Source organism: Equus asinus, chromosome 1, assembly GCF_041296235.1.
Source record: "Equus asinus isolate D_3611 breed Donkey chromosome 1, EquAss-T2T_v2, whole genome shotgun sequence".
In the NCBI taxonomy this organism is placed as follows: Eukaryota; Metazoa; Chordata; class Mammalia; order Perissodactyla; family Equidae; genus Equus; species Equus asinus.
In genome coordinates this window covers 153,125,282-153,145,494 of record NC_091790.1, presented here as the reverse complement: position 1 = coordinate 153,145,494, position 20,213 = coordinate 153,125,282, and the positions used below count along the sequence as shown (strand labels likewise).

The window sequence follows — 20,213 nt, the reverse complement described above, 5'->3', positions numbered from 1 at the left end:
ATCACCAAAACAAAAAAGTTGTCAGGACCTGTCAAATTTAAGGCTAAAACATTATGATATATTAATTTCTAGTAGCAATGACAAATTCCATACACACACACCATCATTATCATTGAACCCTGAGTACTTTGAATGAATTGATAAGTATATTACCATTAAATACTAGCTTGTAATTCTACATATAACATAAAATAAGCTTTCATAAGACAATCTTCATCCATTATAAACAAAACTCTCATTATCTCCTTGACCATATTCTATGTCTTGATAATATATTTCTATATGGCTTTCAACTAACTTCAAAGAAAATTATATATAATGCATGCCGCAGTATGCCTTGTTCCCTAGAACTTATTTTTATCAAGTTTGTAACTTAATTAACAATATATAAATTAACTATTTTTAGTCAGGTCCATTTATATATGCACACATGCATAAGTACAAGCATAGGTGAAAACATGATTTCATATGCATAGGTGACTCATCTATTAATTTTTATTTATATCCTACATAATCCTCAAAAAAGATTTGAAGCAGTCAACTCATTATACCAAGTTTCACTCAGAACTAGAAACAAGAACAACGGATAGTTCCAGAGAGGAATCTTCTATTAATAGAGATACAAACTTGAATTCTAGGGTAGAAAACCTAATATCCACATATTTGAAGACATCATAAAATTCAGATAGAATGGTAACTAACAGTTGCATACTTATACAAAAGAACTACTAAAAGGAAAAAAAAAATGCATGCTTTCAGAGAGCAGTGTCTTACTCTAACGTGAATAATGACATCCCAGAGGCCCTTGAGCAGTTCCACTTCTTTGCGACACCGCTTCATTTGTTTGTACTCTGGAAGAGCCACTTCAAAAAGATGAGTAGATTCTTGCATCTGCAACATTTCTTCTTCTAACACCTCAAGCTCTTGATTTGCCTAAGGAGCAAACACACACATACGAACACCCTCATCCAACAAACTGCCAAAGGAAGAGAAGCCACACAGTTCTCTAGCTCTGGTTATGTCAACATTCACAACTTTGAGTTTAAAAAGAAAATGAAAAGAAATCTGCAGTATAATTACTGGTAAAATGTAGAAGGCTCTAGTGGCAAACTCATGGCCACTCAAAAAGTGAGAGCAGTCTGTTAATACATACGAGAATCTTATCAATACTCTCCCTCTACATATTTCAGCAAAATTCACTCTGGCATCAGATTTCTACGAATAGTTTTTCCTCTTGAATTTCACTGTACACCTGGGGACTTTGCTGGAGAACAAAGGATGAGACTCTAGAAGCTTCCATGTAAGAATAAATCACTTTTTTTAAAAAAAGAACTTTCAGATTTAAAAAATATCCTAGAGATTATCAATAGCACAAAATGTACTGAAGAGAATTTGTGAAATAGAACACCGGAGCTAAAACTACAGCACAGTATGAGAAATTTCACCATCTGATTATCTTTACTAAGACTCCCCTACCATCCTCCTATTTAGAATAGTTTGTTTTACATCAAATATAAGCCACCTCTTACTTTTAGTTTTTATTAACATAGTAGTATATTTACGTTCAAGGAGTCCAGAACAGCCTGTAATGCAGGAGAAGCTGGAACCCTAGGTTCACTCTCAGTTCTTCTGGGTGCTATTTCTCTAACTCTCAATGACGTGCACAAGCTGCTCCTTTTCGATTTATCAAGCTTAGACATCACACTAGGTTACCAGCTTTGCAAAAGAAGGATTTAACTTGGTTTTTCCACTTTGTATTTTCTCCCGTCCTCCTTTCGACAGCTAATAATTCCATTACTTTAGTTCTTCTGATTTTGCTTTTAAACACCCAATCTTCTGTTTCATCTACTTTCAACTATCTCTTAACTTCCTACCATGTAAATAAGAATATTAGTACTCTAATATTCTTTCGTTATACAAGTTACAGATTGCATTTTTACAAGTTATACCTTTATAAACAAGAACTCCTATTCTTAGTTTTACAAATGTTTTAGTATGAAAAATTCCATACACATAAAAGGGTGTGGGTGCGCCCACCACCCAGCTTAGGAAATACTATGTTACTAATAATTTTTAATGGCTACCTCAAGTTTTATCCCTCTCTTCCCACTAAAAATTTATTCACCAAATTTTTATTTCTTCTGATTTTTATAACATTTTCACTACATATATATGTACTGTACTGGTAAATGCTAAACTGTTAAAGTTATGTTTTTGAAGTTTATATGAATAGTTTTATACATTAAGACTTTCAATTAATATTTATTTTTGATGTGCACCTATATATTCATGAAGATATGTGCGAACTTTGTTTCCACTACTGTATACTACTACCTTGAATGAATATATTACAATTAATTTATTCTACTTCTGATGGCCATTTAGGTTATTCCTGTATTTCATCATTGGTACTAATGCTACTAGGAATTTTCATACCCCCTGGCATAAATGTTTCATATTTAGAATTTTTGTTATCCTTTAATGAGTTAAAAATGTCTTCCAAGAGTTTCTATCACGAATGAATGTTGAATGCTATCTAAGATTTTCTGGCATTTCCTGAGATGATCACATGATTCTCTTCGTAATCCATTAATATGATGACATACTAATTTTCTATTGGTAAATCAAATTTGTTTTCTAGAATAAACCCAACTTGTTTATAAAATGGTATAATTTGATTACGTGTTGTTTAGTACGTTTAGAGCTACATGTACATAAGAAAGACCGGCCTACAATTTTTCCTTTCTCATACTGTCCTTTTATGAAAATTAGACATGCTTCACAGAGTAATTTTTGACTGTTCACTCTTCTTCTGGTCTCTGGAATCACATGAATGAGATCTGTTTCTTGAAAGCTTCTTGGAATTCACTTGTAATGCCATCAGGGCCTGTTAGTCAATCTGTTGGAAGATTTTTAACTACTGGTTAAGTTTTTCTCTTTATTTTCCTACTGGTTAATTTTTAACAGTTACAGGACTAATCGGGTTTATATTTCTTGACAAAGTTTTAGTAAATTATATTTAAAAAAAAATTTATCCATTTAAGTTTTCAAATTTCTTGTTAACTGTACTCTTTTGAATCTTTTGAATTTCTGTCTTTCTGTACCGACATTCTCTATTTTATTCCTAAGATTGTTAATTTTGCTTATTCTTTTTTCCCTTCATCATTCCCCTAGAGGTTTATCAATATAATTAGTCTTTTCTGAGAATCAAATTTGGTTTTGTTGATGCTCTCTTTTCTTGAATTATATGCTTTGGAAGTTATTTTAGTGATGATTTATTGGTGGTTAATTTCTTCTGGTTTTGTTTATCTGAAATATCTTTATTTCATACTTGTTATTTAAATATAATTTTACACAGTAGAATTTGGAAACTATCATCCACTACCTCCGGCTTCTATTGTTGCTGATGAAGAGTCTGTTCTTGCCCAATCACCATTTCTAACAGGTGACTTGTCTTTTCTACCTGGTTGCTTTAAAGATCTTCTCTTTGTGTTTGGTTTCTGCAGTTCACTTTGCTGCGTCTAGATGTTGACTTTGTATTCATCCTGGCTGTGATTCAGTGAATTTCCTGAATCTATTGATTCATGCTTTTATATCTCTATTGCCTGTCTAATATTCTGTTTATTCTCTCTCCAGGTAATCTGAGTAGAAGAGTTAGATGTCATTCTAACTTCTTACTCTGTCTCAATCTACTTTATATATTTTTTATCTCCTGACACCTATGTGCTGCCTTCTAAGTGATTTCTTCCAATGTTATTTTCATTTCACTAATTCTCTTTTCAACTTTAACCCTTTAACCCATCTGCTGAGTTACATTTGTTTTTAATAATTATATTTTCCATTTCTGTAAGTTCCTGGCCCTTTTTCAAATTCAACTGATTACTGTTGATAGTCTCAAAACTGAGAACTTGCTCATTTTTTTCCATGTTATCTTTTATATCCTTAATAAATATCTTCTACTATCTGATGTTTTATATGAGTCTCTGTGGTTTGTTCTTTCTGCTGGCTCTCAAGAATGATGATGTGCTTATTGTTTTCTTGTAAACTCTTATTTGACTGAACTTAATCTGTTGGACCTCTGAGGAGACTGGAATGGGAGCACTTTTTTCCAGAGAAGATTTGGGTTTGCTTCTACTAGGTGCTAAGAAGAGCTACTTATAACCATTTCAATTTCCTGGCCTGGAAACTCCTAAGTCACAGAAGTGCAAAATTGAACCATAATCCTTGTCAGAACCAGGCTATGTTTACAAATCCCCAGAGGATCCTTTCCCCCATGCTTTGCCCTACTCTGGGCCTTAGCAAGGACTGACGGGTAATCTCATTGGCTGCCTTTGCAGGCTGCAGAGTTTTCCCAGCCCACCTTTTTCCTGAGGGTGTAACCTCTTAAGAGCATCTCCTACCTCCCCTTGAAGTTCATCACAAAGTTCTAGACTCCTGGTACGTTCGTTCATTTGCCCCACAGCAGCACAGGCCCCTCTGCTGCCTCTGCTTTCCATTCTAGTGTCAGCTACTCCATTTTTTTCCTGCCCTTTATAGATTTCTCTTGTTTCCTCGAGAGCTCAGCAATAGATTTAAAATTGCACATTTGTGAACATGTTTCAGCATCTGTTTTACAAAAGACGGATTTTCAAAATATCTAGTCTACCACACTCCCCAAAGCTAACACCCCTTTATTTATTTTTAATCATTTTTCCTATTACTTGCACTAATTCAACTATTCCTAGAAATATATACCCAGTTATGTTTATTCAACTGTTTACTGTATTTTTGGCTATGAAAAAACAACAGCACACAATATAACTTTACTGAGGAATCAGTTATAAAAGCAGCGATTCACTATACCATTCCCCCTGTTCCTGCAAGGAGCAAAGTTTCTGTCTTGCAGAGTGGGGGCCTTGAATACTAGGATCTACGGCACCAGCCCAGAAAAAGCAGATACAAGCCTTTGGTTGAATCTAGTTAGATAAACACTAGATATGCATGCTGAACAAGCATACAAGAAAATGACCTCAAGACAAAGGTGATCCAGCCCTACTAAATTCGAGACATCCCTCAACCCATTCTGTAAATCCAAGGAAAAAGATCTGACTATATACTGTTATAGTATAGCATGCAAATGGTAGGATTCAATAAATGATAACAGAAGTAAATGTTTACATATAGCACACTGGTTAGTCAAGTAAAAAATGTCTCCCCATCCACAATCTGCTCAGACCAACTGCAATTTAGATATAATCTTTAAAAAAACACAAGTCTATTAGCATATTCTAACCTACTCACTTTCAGTGAATACATTAACCACTTTTCTTCAGCCAAGCGAAAGAGAAGACCTTATGCTATAGAATGGTGTTTTCTGAATGGGTTTAAAGCAGTTAAAACTAAATTCAATCCAAAATTTGGAAAGAGAGGTAAAAAGCTGTGTGAGCTGTAAGTTTACACCAGTCTAAGGAGTAAAGACTATCTCCAGCACGAGTGAAATCAGGACGGCAGCCTAGAGGAGGAACTCAAAGATCCCCAGCCTCTAAATCTAAACCTCACCATGCCATTTTCTCATTTGGGCTGCTGGGTTAAGAATTCCTAGAGAAACAAAGATCGTTTTGCTAATAAAAGTTTAAAACATTTTTTCAAGCCTCATATGAATTCCTTACCTTTTTGGATCATTTGCCCATTATATTCATTCTGATAGTCAATTATAATAAATCAGTTCATTATAAACTAGGATTGAATGACTCAATAATATTTGTATCCAGAGTTAAGAATAAGTTATGGGTTTTGAGTTAAGAGTAAGATATGGGTTTTCTTTACTATGGTTAAAGGTTACTACTATTGAAGTATCACACGGGAGACTGTAGAATGGCTAAAATTCTTGACTTTTAAAAAAATTTAGACAGCTAGAATTTTAATACTAGCTCTGTCACTTACTAACCGTGTAATCTCGAATGAGTTACTGAATTATACATGATTGTTTCTTTACCTGAAAAAAAGGAGAATAATAGAAGCTACAACACAGGGATATTGCAAGAATTGAAAGAAATAATGTAATTGCTTAACAGAGTTCTTGACATCTACTCCATCCAGTAAGTGGTTAAAAACAGTAGCTGTTCCTACTTTCATTAGTATGGTGACTTGGCTGATGATAGTGGTTTGGGGAGACATGATTTAAAACACAATATAATTTATTTGGGGAAAATTATTTATAACTAGGTTTTAAATAATTAATTCTCCCCCCCTCTAACTGACTGCAAAACTAAGGCAAAATATAGCAGTATCTCAGTGTCTAAATTTATTTTCTAAAGTAGCTAGTGTAACACACACAAGATAATCGAGATCAGCATTACCTTATCGAGCACTGTGTATGGATTTTCTGCATTAAAACCAAGAGGAGCATAGAGTCTGAATCTCTCTCTGAACTCTGCCTGCTTCCCCTGATGAGGGTAGGAAAAATGGAAAGTAAATCTCAAACAAATCGCTCCAATTATCCTTGTAAAATCTTTCTTAAAAAAACAACAAACAACTTGGAGCTAGCTTACATCAAACAAAATACATTTTTTCCTTATAAGAGTGACTTCTGCATTTTGAAGAGGTGAAACTTCATGTCTGACAGCTGCTGCAATCTTTTTGGTAGTTTCCCACCTTTCAGGTAATTCCTACAAAAACAAAGGCACAAATGGGAAATTACTTCAACGCCCCAAACAAAATCAACTCTACAGGATTCAATTATTCTACTCTCTTTACACTAACCCATGACATCTTTTGATTCTTAGAGAAGTTGTTTATCCCCAAAATAATTACAGTGACCAAAAGGCTCAGAGCCAGGCTGAAGTCCAGGCTGACCCCCTGACACCTCTGGATTTGTACCCTCCAAGCATAAACCACACTTGTCTTCTGGTATAAGATTATTGCAGAACAAATGAATATCTTTTCAAAATAAACACAAATTTCCAGATTGTTTTGCCATTGAGGGAATAAAATTAAGGTGCTCTGTAAATGACTTTGCTGATCTTTAACAACTGAAAATGGAGCCATTTTAGCAGTTTATAGCAAGTGGGGAAAAAAAAAAAAGATGCTTTGAATCTGCTGGGGCAGAGACGAAAACGTGAATCGATCTTATCCTTCACTTTCCTCCAGCTCCCAGAGCTCTGTGTGCTCCGTCTTGATGGAGAGTTTGAGCGTTTAGGTTAATTTTAAATGACCAGGATTTTTGAAGTAAGAAGAAGTAAAGGGAAAAGAAGGTCAATTCCTACTCGATGTAGAACAAAAGAAGCAATAAATAGCTCAGTAGCAACTCAACCTTGCTCTCCCTGCCTACAATGCAAATAGGACAACACAAGTTATTTATTTTTTTTTTGAAGAGTTGTTGTGTACAATTGCTGTTGAAAAGCATTCCTTGTGTCCAGACTAACAAAACATTGTTTCTCTGGGTCATCTCCTGGGACACTGAAATTGTTTTGTCATACAAAACCACCCATAGTGATGGGACTCCACTTGTGTAGCTGAAGTGCAAAAATCAAAGGTGGTAAAGACTATTTTGCAACCCTTGATAAATATTTGATGAATGATTCAGTAACCGCCAATTATGAAGAGGGCACTGCGCTGAGTATAAATTGTATCTGTGTGGTGGAGGTGTGCTACACAGATAAAACACATTCTTTGACTTAAATTGTTTTATAATCTGTCAGAGCAAATGAAAGGCACACGCAGTAACTATTCTACATGACAGAATGTGTTAACTTCTCGCAGGTCTATGTATTATGGAACCAAAATGCTTAGGAGGCAACCTGGTGTCATGACAGGAATACCACTCAGGCCAGGAACCGAGAGCTCTGGGCTCTAAACCTACTTGTCCTCCCATCTTGTGCTTTCGCCCTTTGCCTCATTAAAACTCTGCATCCTCATCTGTACAGTCTCACTTTGCATTTCCACCTGATCCTGTGGAACCCAAATATCGCAAGGAGTCCCTCAGGGACCATAAAGTATGAAGCCACAGAGAGGTCACATAAGTGGACTCAGGTCCCTCAATCCTCTTCGTCCACAGTGGAGCTGCTGTTACCTGCTTTATATTTGGGAATTCCAAATAAGCTTCCACTTGGTAAAGATAAATTTTCATTGAAAATTAAAAGATGACATGATCTCTATTGTCTAAATGATCTGATCCACTCAAGGAGGTAACCTTGAATCTGAGGCTGAAGGCATGACTGGATTTCAACAGGCAGAGATTAGGGTGAGATCCCTTGAGATCCTGTGAGGTAAGATTACCAGTGCAGGATCGGGGAGAGTGTGGGCTCTTACGGAAACTGGACAGTATTCAGGAGGCTGGGGCAGTAATGAGGGTTTCTTAGCAGAGAAGGGACTCCATAAGATCCATAGATCAGAGGTTTAATCCAGCTTCAAAGCATACTGCAGATAGGGTGTTGAGGACACAGCCATCTCTAGGGGCTTTTTAGCATAGAACCGAGCGCAGGCAAGTATTTGGAAAATGTTACAATCATTAATGAGAACGAAGGAGAAACAGAGTGACTATCACAAGTTGCTTTAAGTAAAATAAAATTGGGCCAGTTATCCTTCACATGCAACTTGGCCTGCCTATAAATTTTATTTTTCCTCTTGACCAGCCTAAATTACTGACATAACAACACATGCAAAGCTAAAAGTGTGTCCCAGTTTTGAAATACCGAAAAGCCTAATATTTTCAATACTGTCATAACCTGAGGGAACACAAATTCTGGAGGCCGTGACTTAAATTCTCCTTTACCAATTACTCATATTATGATTGCTTTCTCCATATGATATATTTTAAGGTCCAAGATCTGAATCAAAGAATATCCCAATCTTTCTAAAAACAGGTATTTATATTAGGTTGTGCTGTAACTGTTTCATCTCTCAGTCTTGTTATGTATCTGTCTATCCATATCCTATCTTACTCCATGTCTACTTGGATTTTCAGCTCTTGGGACAGTTTTACACTTCAACAGAATTTAATAATTCATATATAGGAACTTTTTATAGTCTTTATAGCCAAAAGAGCTCTTGTAAACACACTGTTGCATTTAATGCTCACAAAACAAAAATGAGGGCTGTAAAATGGAGCAGCCACTGTGAAAAACAGTTTGGCAGTTCCTACCAGAGTTGAACATAGAATTACCATATGACCCAGCAATTCCACTCCAAAGTATACACCAAAAGGATCTGAAAACAGGTACTCAAATGAATGCCTATACACCAACGTTCACAGTAGCACTGTTTACAAGAGCCAGAAGATGGAAACAAGGCAACTGTCCATCAAGGGAGGAAAGGATAAACAAGTTGTGGTGTTTATACACAAGGGAATATTATTCTGCCATAAAAAGGAATGGAGAAGTGATACATGCTACAGCATGAATGAACTTCAAAAATATCATGCCAAGTGAAAGAAGTCAAAACCAAAGGATCACATATTGTATAATTCCATTTATATGAAGTATCTAGATTAAGTAACCCAGACAGATAGAAAATGATTGGTGGTAGCCAAGGGAGGGGGTGGTGGCGATGGTGAGGAATGATAGCTAAGGTGTGGAGTTTCTTTTTCGGGTGATGAAAATGTCTTAAACTAGATAGAGATGGTAGCTACACAACACTGTGGATGTACCAAAAGCCACACACTTTAAAATGGTTACTTTATGTTATGTGAACTGTGAAGTTCACCTCAATAAAAAAAAAAAAAAACACTGAGAAATTGGAGACAGTATAGACAAATAAAAAAAAGGAAAGCTCTTTAGGGCTATTTTACTGAAAAGGAAGCATGCTCTGAGGCCAGCAGATGAGATGGACTCATACAGTACTTGAAAACAAATCCAAGCTTGAGTTTTATGCTCTAATCACAGAACTAGAATTCAGTAAAAGTGTTCTAGTTAATGTGTCCACTGATCACATTTGCAGGTTTAAATGTAAGCCCATCCTGGAAGCTGGTGGATGATGCAGATAGATAAACTATCTAGACGGGCAGGAGAATAGAGTCTCAACTGTGAGACCTTTGTTCTGATTCAGTTACAACTTCATCTGCCACTAAGCAGCCACCAAGTCTTTCCAGAGGACGGAAACAGGAGGATGGCATAGAAATACTGTTTAGGAAACACAGTGATTTCTCCATCCAAATTGGGCTTTATTTATTTATTCTTCATCAACATGTCCATGGTATGTTTCCACAGACTAGGATATTTCTCAACTGACAGGCAGTTTTAAGTGAAAGAGAGCTTTGGTACATTTCATGTGTGGAAGTGATGGTAAAAGTGGAACTCAAAAAAGCAACTTCGAGGCTCTCTGTTACCTAACTACCTTTTAACAAGAAGGCAGTGGAGCATAGCAGTTAAGAGTGAGTATTTTGGCATAAAACACACCTGGATTCGCGTGTTGGCTGGCTTTACTACTTGTGTGACCTTGAGAAAGTTATGAAATCTCCTTAAGCTTCAAACACCTGACATGTAAACTGAAAACAGTCACATCTACAGTATAGGTTCTTATGAGGATGTCATAAGAGAGTCTATGTAAAGAACTCGGCCAAAGGAGACCCTCAATTTATGGTAATTAGGATTATTTTACCACTACACTTACCGCTAGCTGAGTATAGACCTGCTCAGGCATCTTCTGACCATAGGTCTCCAAGAGTGCGATGGTTTCTTTCAGTGGTTCAAAGAGTTCATCAGTAGATCTCTGTCGGCTTCTCACAGCCAGAAGATGCCCCATGATGTCAACTAAACCATCATGATCGGCTTCCCTTAACTCTCTCTGAAGTCCGGCATCTGTCTCCTTTATAAATTCTTGTAGCTCATTCAGACTATTAAATACATATATGTATATATAGACACATACACACACACACATGCACAAACACAAACACAAACTAAGCTCATTAAAACACTCAGAAGTCTAAGACTTCTGATTGAGTGTTATTTCCATTATTTTCCTAATTATAAACATTACTTGTTCTATTATAAAACAGCAGTTTTAATGCTCTTAAAATTTATAGCTCAATTTTAGAAAGCAGTCGGGTGTTAAAAGTTGTAATTCCAAATACCAAGGCACAAAAGGCTACCTGTCAGTGACAAATCTCAATAGATGCTCCTGAAACATCCAGCTCCATTTCTTAATGATGTTTAGCAAGCTCACTTTGAAAGGCTTCATGTCCACCTTGAACCAACTATCAAACACTCTGAAGTCATCAAACTTGCTCATCTGAACATACAAAGCCTCATAAATGTCAATCTATAATTAGAAAAAAAAAGCAACTATAACAACTCAATCAAAAACCAATAACTACATTCAATGCTAAGGGTTTTCCTTGCCTGTTCTTTGAATTGCTCAAGAGTTGGTGGTTGTTCAGGAATTTCTTTATTTGCATGAGCATCTATGTCCTCAGATGAAAGAATCTGGCCATACAGGAGAAAATGCTTCATAAACTCAGCTCGGTCATCCACCCAGAGGTAAGCGTACGTGTCCAGGGTATTCCTGAAGTCCAAGACTTTGTTGATGACATCTGCCACTCTGTTCATTATCTCCTGCCTGGCCTGTGCCAGGCCTAACACGTTATCCATATCACTCTAAACGAGAGGAAAACCAAGAACTTATTAAAACCAACCTTGCCCTACTACCAACTATGTGCAACATAACATTATCCAAGGCAGGTCTCCAAAGGGAGAGGAGTTGGTCAAATCAAAAATTGTGTTGCTTTTTCCAATTTCTCCTTTCCCTGTGCTCCACATTGACCCAATTTATTTTTGAATCATTAATATGAAAGCTCCTATCCACTCACAAAGAAAATACCTGATAATTTGCTATTTCCAGATGCGCCGCTACCCGCTTCATCTGGGCAGACATTCTAAAACTTCCACACAGCATTTCCTCTACCAGGTCATAGAAGCCATCCCCAGCCTCTCTTTCTAATGAAGGTTTAAACAGAATCTCAGGGGGCATTAAGAACATTTGTGCTTGAAAAAATGGTGCAGGTTTCAATTGTTTCTCCGTATTCATCAGAAAGAAGTCTAAGTCATGCATTATAGCTTGAAAAAAGCCTTCTACCACGATGTCATCAATGAATTCTACATAAATCTTCCAGGTATCCAGAGAAGGACTGGCTTTGAAGAGCTTCCTATTTTCCTAGAAACATGCAAGTATTAACAGATGAGTATAAACAATAGTGAGTACAAAAATGACAGCTTTCCACTTAAACGGTTTGTTAAAGAATGGCTTGTGCATTTTTGTGCACAACACAGGAATATTCAAATGCTATGTTGCACAACCTTAAGCTAGACGGTAAAGATCCAAGCAGGACTTTGTAACATTTAGTTCATTTATAAAATATATTCAAAAGTCATTCTTTAAAGGAAAAAATCACTACGAAGATTGCTATCTTCAAGTACAAACAAGAAACACACTCGTTCCCAATGCAGTCTAGATGTATTGGACCTGGGCTCTAGTTCCTGCTCTGTCCCCAACTCGATGTGGCCTTGGACTTTGCCTCCAGGGTCTTCCCTGTAAATGAGGTTTCCCTATCTGGCCCTTCAGAGAATACCGACCTGGGATATCCCAAGATGACCAGGTCAGCAAAGTGCTAGGTACTCTAAGGCCATTACTGGAGACTCACAGGGTACCTATTATATTAAAGTCTGTTTAACTTGGTTAAACCCAATTCTTTCCAAACACGAAGAATATTTTTTGCAAACCTCCTAGGAGCAACCTATGGTATAGTAACTCAGCTTGGGAAGCACTGGCCTGGTGAAGTCTAAGCTCCCTTTGTGCTTCAACAATATCAAGTTCCTCTATCTCAACATTTCCCAAGAGTGTGGGTGAAGCAATGGACAGGTCAATGGGGCACGACAGGGCCAGGCACATATAAGGTGAAGGACTGCTAGAGGTTGGGTGTACACTGTGGCAGGCTGGGGGACATCGATTTCAAAAGGTCAGCAAGGTTGATTCCTGAGACATCTTCTGAGTAGCAAAGGTGTGGTCTACACAGGCCGGAGGGCATGTGCCTGAGGCAGAAACTGTAGCACAGAGAAAAGGAGACACTGGAACGCGAGCTGATAAGAAGGTAGACTATGCTCTCTGCTTTCTTTGATCATTCGCTACCGTGGATGTATGATCTAGGATTCAAAAGTGTGTGCTATATGCAAGAATCAGAACTACAGAGGAGAGTCTGGCTCCTGATAAAGCAGGGCAGAAATGAGCTAGTTCTTTGAGCGATTTCTTGCCCTCAAACAAATTTAAGCACTGCTCCTTTCAAGGATGCTGTCTTGCCCATTATCCAGATGGAGCCATCCACATCTGTGTAGTGTATGCAACCAGCATCCATGGAGTTGTGCGTTGCATATCATGGGCATCCGTACACAGCCGTCCTGGCTCCTTTGTAGACACTAGACCTTAGAGCTAAAAAAGGATCCTTAAAGGCTATCTCGTTCAGTCTCTTCATTTTAAATATATGAAAACAAAGACCTAAAACACATCCAGTGTCACAGTGTTAGGAAGTTAGCAGCTGAGCTAGGACTAGAAACCAGCCCTCTTGACTCCCCAAGGCAGAGCTCCTTCTAACACATCACAGTAATGTACCTGTGATTGCCTCATTGTTTATACTTTTTCATACAAAGGGATCCAGTTTATATCTCTACAGTATCATTTTTAAGAATTGTATTTTCAACGATTTAGGGTAAAGGGAGAAAAATGAAGAGAAAGGAGAGCTTTGAGTTACTAAATGACCACTCAGCTCCTTCTAGACCCAGTTTTCCACGGTTCTGCCCTTCTCTCTTCATCTCCGACTCTGACTCCAGACTATCCATGGGGATCCCACAGCCACAAAGGGGGCAGCACAAAAAGGCAGATGGGAGCCGCTCTCTGCTGTATTTCCACAGCTTTTCCCCAAATCGTATTCCTCACTGGAAGGCTGAGAACCAGGCTCAAAGTCATGTGCTGAGAAGAACAGGGAAATCACTTAGACACAACTTATAGAGGCAAATAATCGTTTCATCTCTGTTTTGAAGTTGACTCCCTCAAGTTGAAAGTTCTCCTCAGTTCTCAAACTGAGAACAGTGACTTCAAAGCTTCTTAGTTTTTGACTTAAAGAAAAAAGAAAATACAGTCCATTTATTAATAGAAAAATTCCAACCTTATTCTCTAAGAATAACACTGCAAAACCCTGTTTTGTAACAATTTCTAGTCATGTATGGGCAATATTTTCAGGGCATTTTAATCACGATTCATAAATCTTACTGGTCTTAAACCTCCAGAGTAGTGTTTAGGCAGTACATTTTTTTTTTATTACCAAGAAAATAAAACAGAAGAAACTAATTGTAACCCATCGTCTGTCCTCCATCAGACAGACTGTAAGGCGCATCAATTGTAGAGGCGTCCTAGAAATCACAGGATAATTCCCAGAATCAGCAAATAACTCGGAATAGTCAACGGCATGACTGAGATACTGCTGAGAAAAACAAATTTCCAGATGTATACCTTCTTTACATGCCGGAACCCCCAAGGTCCTCTCAAGCCTGCCCAGGCCTTAGGGAGAGCCTTCAGAGGGAGCATGGCCCTGCCCACACCTTGATTTCAGACTTCTGGGCTCCAGACTGTGACAGAATAAATTTCTGCTCATGTAAGACCCCATTATTGGTGGTACAGCGGCCCTAGCATGCTAATACAGGAAGTAATCAAAGAAGGCAGGGACAAAGTCTTTGTCCCGGCAAACTGACATCAGTAGGGAAAATTACAACTTTCTTAGAAATTTCAGACAATCTTGGAAGTCAACAGAAACTCTGAAATTCATATTAATTTTGTTGTTCTTTTTCCTCACATAATCAATACAGTATGTTGAGTGTACCACACCCTACTTTCCGGTGAACAAGTTTGTCCTTCCCTCGGCACCCACGACAACACCCTCTCCTGGTTTTCCTCCTCCTGTGTCAGTTGCTCCTTTTCTGCACCTTGGCTGGTTCTTCTACCTGGTTTCCTGAGGGTGGTGGACCCCAGAGAACAGCCCTTGATTTCCTTCTCTTCTCTAGCTGGACTCATGTTCTTGGGGATCTCATTCAGCCTCCTGGTTTAAATATCATGGCCATCAACTTCTCTTAATTTGCATTTGCAGCCCTCCTCCAAACTCCAGACTAGTAAATCCAATTGCTGACACAACTCCTTTACTCGTCTGACAGACGCCTCAGATCAAAACGTCTAAAACTGAAATCTGATCTTCCCGCCTCAGCCTCCTCCTCTCACAGCTTTCCCATCTGAATAGACTGCAACTCCATCTTTCCAGTGGATCAGGACAAAACTCTGAGAATCATCCTCAGCGCCTCTGTCTTTCATGCTCCACATCCAGTCTGCTAGGAAATCGCTCACCCCACTTAATGCAAAATATATCCATAATCCAACAACTTCTAATCATCTCCACGGCTACCATCCTGGTCCAGGCACCACCATCTGTCGCTGAGATTACTGCCACAGTAACCAGTCAGGCCCTCCTCCTCCCCTTGCCTCCCTGTGGTGCAGTTTCAACACAACAGCCAAAATCCTTTTCCAAGAAAAGTTAGAGCACGCTCACTCCTCTCTTCGAAGTCCTGGAAGCCCTCCCTATGTACTTCAGAGCAAAAGCCAGAGGCTGTACAAAGGCCTATGGAGTCTTACCTGATCTGCCTGGCCCCTCCTCACCCCGTCTGACCTCCCCTCCCCCTCCCCCCTGCCCCCGCTATGTTCATTTTCCTGCTCTTCCCTGAAATGTGCCATGCAAGTACTCTCCTACCCGAAGGCTGCTGCCTCTGCCTGGAACACTTCACCAAAAGCCTGCTCGGCTAACTCTAGAAATTTCCTAACTCTATAACCCGCTTCGCTAACTCTGTAACTTTGCTCAGATCTGACCTTCTCATTGAGGCCTACCCTGATCCTCCTATTTAAAACTGTACCCCCAACCCAGCACTCCAGAACCCCTGTGCCTGCTCTAATTTTATCTTTTTTCTGCAGCATGTAATCAATTCCAGCATCTATGACCACTGTTTACGACCTCTCTCCTCTCATTAGAATGTGAGCTCCTGAAAAGCAAGGATTTTCATCTGTTCTTTTCACTAAACTATCTCAAAAATTTAGAATGACACTGGGCCCATAGGAGGCTCACAATAAACACTTCTTAAATAAGTGAGTGACAGTGGACTACTAAGGCATATAATTGGTTATATTCCATTTCCAGCAGGAAAACCATAATCCATTGTGGTTTTTTTCCTACTGAGAGCCTAGAGACAAGTATCTTCGCTTTATATGTGAGAAAATTCAGGCCCAGTTTCTGGAAGACATGAGACTAAAAGCCCTGATTTCCAGCCTCACCCCAGAGCACTTTCCCTACCCTCAGGCCACGGGGCTTTATGACAGCCGCAGAGTGTGTGTGATCTGTCTGCCCTGCCCAAAGGAGAGAGCCCATGGTTTGAGGACTGTATCTATCTATAGAGAAGACTCCATACAGCAAGGATGCTCAAAAGCAAACAGAATACGCTATTTCATTCCCGTTCTTTTTTCCTCAAGAAGATAGGAACAATAAGAAATCAACCTTCCCATGCCCCCATCACCAGCACTGCCCCCCTCTGAGCACCATGCTCCTATCCTTTGCCTTCCCTCCCTCCTGTTACTACAGATGAACTCTCCATGCTCCTATCTAAAGCTGACTTCTACATGTATTTACTAAATCCTATTCCTTTGAGGACTTTCCTCCAACAATCTTTTCCTCTCTACTTGAGCATTCCAATCAACATAGAACCACCCTGAAACATCAACCAATATTAAAAATAAAACCCTCTGTATCCCTGACATCCACACCCCAAGTGCCCAGGTTTCGTTCCTGCCACATCAGAACTCCTCAGGAGTTCATTGGCTGTCTCATCCCCCTTCTCCCCTTCTCTCATTAGCCCACTCCAATCAGCCTTCTACTCTCTCAGGTCAGCTCCTGTCCTGCTCACCAACGACTTCCACATTGCCATATCTGACGGTCAATCTCAGTCCTCATTTTCAGGTCCTAAATAAGGATGGGACGGAGACAAACTCTTCCTCCTCCTTGAGATTCCTTCTTGACTTGTTTTTACAGAACATCACCTTCCTTGATTTTCCTCCTACTTCATTGGCCTATTTTTCAGCATCCTGTGCTGGATCCTCCTCTTCTCCCTGACCTCAGGGACGACTTCAAGGTCAGCGCTTAGACCTCTTCTCTATCTACAATTAATCTCTACACGATCTCATCTAAGTCCATGGCTTTACAGATGATGTGTATGCTCCTGACTCTCAATTCTGTATCACTTGCCTGAACTTCTTGCCTGAACTCCAGTCTCAAAACTGCAATGCCGGCCTACTCAAAATCTCCCCTGGAGCAGGCATCTCTAACTGACCTGCCCAAAACCAAATCCTGTCTTCTCCCTCAAAATCTGCCTCACCATAGTCCTCCCCATATCAGTAAGGGGAAACTCCAATCTCCCAGTTGCTCAGAACAAAATTCTCAAAGTTACCCGTGACTTCTCTCTCCTCTGACTCATCACAGTAAATCATCATGGCTCTATCTTCGAAATACATTTAGCATATGACTCTATCACTACCACCCTGATCCAAGCCATCAGCACCTGGGTTATCAAAATAATCTCCTATTTCTCAAAAAATTAAAAATAGAAATACCATATGACCCAGCCATCCCACTACTGGGTATCTACCCAAAGAACTTAAAATCAACAATTCAAAGAGACTCACCCACCCCTATGTTCATTGCAGCATTATTTACAATAGCCAAGATGTGGAAGCAACCTAAGTGCCCATCAACTCATGATTGGATAAAGAAGATGTGGTATATATATACAATGGAATACTACTCAGCCATAAAAAGGATAAAATCGCCCCACTCACAACAACACAGATGGACCTTGAGGGTATTATGTTAAGCAAATAAGCCAGAGGGAGAAAGACAAACTCTGTATGATTCCACTCATATGTGGAAGATAAACAAACACAGGGACAAAGAGAACAGATTAGTGGTTACCAAGGGAAAGCGGACTGAGGGGTGGGCACAAAGGGTAAAGAGGTGCACCTATAATATGATTGACAAATAATAATGTACAACTGAAATTTCACAAGGTTGTAAACTATCATAACCTCAACAAAAAATAAAAATAAAAATAAATAATAATAATCTAATGGTCTCTCTGTCCCCTGTGGTTTACACTCAACAGGGAAAGAACTTTGAGCAGAGAGTCTCCAGCTGCTATTTCTTCTCAGAGTAAAAGCCAAAGTTCTCATAACGGCCCGTCAGTCCCATGTGATGTACCCTTAGTTGCTTTCAAACTTCATCCGCTACTACTATTCCCCTCGCAAACCCTGCTGCAGGCATGCTGGCTTTCTAACCTTGAACAGGCCAACCATGCTCCTACCTCAAAGCTTTTGCACTTTTCGCTATCTAGAACATCCTTCTCCTGATATCCATACGGCTCGTTTCCTTTCTGTTTCAAGTCTCTGCAGAAACACTACTTTAGTAAAGAGGCCTTTCCAACCATCTCATATAAAATACCATCCTCCCCGCACTGATTCCCTATCCTAGACACTCTGCTTTATTTTTCCACCATTGCTCCTATGACCAAGTGACATTATATATTTGTTGTTTTCTCTATCTTCCCTGACTAGAATGTAAAATCCAAGAGACAACGAACTTTAGTTTGTTTGCTTTTATTTTTCTGCCTTCTGTTTTTTTTGTTTTGTTTTGTTTTTTCTGTCTTCTCTTAAATTGATAACTGGAATACTTAACTGTTTTAAAAACTCAAATATTTGTTAAAAGGAGAGTAACTATTGTTGCTATCCTTAGGAGATGGTTGAGAGGGTTACATAAGATGATGTAAACAAGATGGCTGACACGTATAGGCATTGACAAACAGTGGTAGCTATTAACAGCACCCAAAAGAGGATGTAACTATGACAAAGACAAGGATCCTATCTCTAACCTTTCTGTTTCATCAAAATATCTCACATTCTAATCTCTTCACTCAGGAATGCGAATAGTGAACACTGTAGAAATTATAGGCACATAATGCAAATTCCTCCATTTTAGATGCTTAAAACCATAGAAAATGCTCTTTCAGGCCCAAAAAGAGTCCTACATGATTAGGTTAAATATTTTTGCTCTTTTCTAAATTAAATGAAAAGATCTATAAATTTCAAAACCTTATAAGCAATTACCTCTACCAAGCTGTGTATCTTGCGGCCATCTTCTTGAATTAGCCTGTATTTTTTAATAAACAAGTCACCCTTGTCCTCCAAGGTAAAGGCAGTCTCCCTCCTGTGCTCCCTCCTGGGAAGCAGCGTACACTCAGCCCAAGTCCTCATTGTCTGCTGGATCACGGTAACGTTGTTCTGTGTGTGCTCGACTCTGCGCTCCAACTCAGAGGTGGCTGTTTTCACCTTCTCGATGTATCCCCAGCAGTCATCCTGCCATGTCAGTGATGTCACAACTGCTTGTAGCTGCTCATCCAAAGCCCTCAGCTCATCTTCAATCAGAGGGTATTCAACTTCCAGAAGAGTTTGTTTCAACTTATTATATCCTTGCACAAGAAGTTCAAGATTTCCAATGTACTGAGCAAAGGAAACACCAAAACAAAAAGTGCCAAATTTATTAAAGCTACTCTGTCTCTTACAGGCATAAAAGTATCATGGGGCTACAGGTTAATAATTAAAACTCAAAATATTTCTACTCAAAATAAGCCCTAATATCTAAAAACACAAACCTTTAAAATAGTGTTTCTTTTTTTGAAGATAGCTAAGGCTGAATCCGGTATGTCAGATTTCTTCAACATCAAAAGGTATTTCACTTCTCTCAATACAGCCACTAGCTATTAAAAGAAAATCAAGGATTATTACATATTTTAAGAATATCATTCGGGGCCAGCTCATTGGTTAAGTTCGCGCGCTCTGCTTCAGCAGATGGGGGTTTGCTGTTTGGGATCGCGGGAGCGGATCTATACGCTGCTCATCAAGCCATGCTGTGGCAGGCATCCCACATGTAAAATAGAGGACAATGGGCACAGATGTTAGCTCAGGGCCAATCTTCTTCTTCTTCAAAAAAGAATTGTTCTATTTTAACATAAGTTAAAATCAAAACACTCAAAATTTCACCCAGTGATTACTATATTTCCAAATTGTCAAGGTAAAGAGGCTTCATACGCTTTCTAAAAGCAACAGTCATACAT

General features: G+C 38.9%; 1 protein-coding gene across 9 annotated transcripts in view; it reads right to left on the bottom strand.

The window, feature by feature from the left end:
• Positions 1-20,213, bottom strand: part of DNAH11 (dynein axonemal heavy chain 11) — a 295,517-nt gene that overhangs the window by 232,673 nt on the left and 42,631 nt on the right. For all 9 annotated transcript variants that reach the window (XR_011503420.1, XR_011503427.1, XR_011503430.1 and 6 more), the window contains exons 13-21: positions 19,752-19,856; positions 19,207-19,599; positions 11,797-12,129; positions 11,319-11,573; positions 11,069-11,238; positions 10,588-10,810; positions 6,531-6,647; positions 6,339-6,425; positions 775-933 (exon numbers count right to left, since the gene is read on the bottom strand). Coding sequence is in view for 6 of the 9 variants with exons in the window: in XM_070510015.1 (XP_070366116.1) it covers positions 775-933; positions 6,339-6,425; positions 6,531-6,647; positions 10,588-10,810; positions 11,069-11,238; positions 11,319-11,573; positions 11,797-12,129; positions 19,207-19,599; positions 19,752-19,856 (1,842 nt within the window). In the remaining 3 variants the exon portion in view is untranslated. The remainder of the gene's footprint in view (positions 1-774; positions 934-6,338; positions 6,426-6,530; positions 6,648-10,587; positions 10,811-11,068; positions 11,239-11,318; positions 11,574-11,796; positions 12,130-19,206; positions 19,600-19,751; positions 19,857-20,213) is intronic.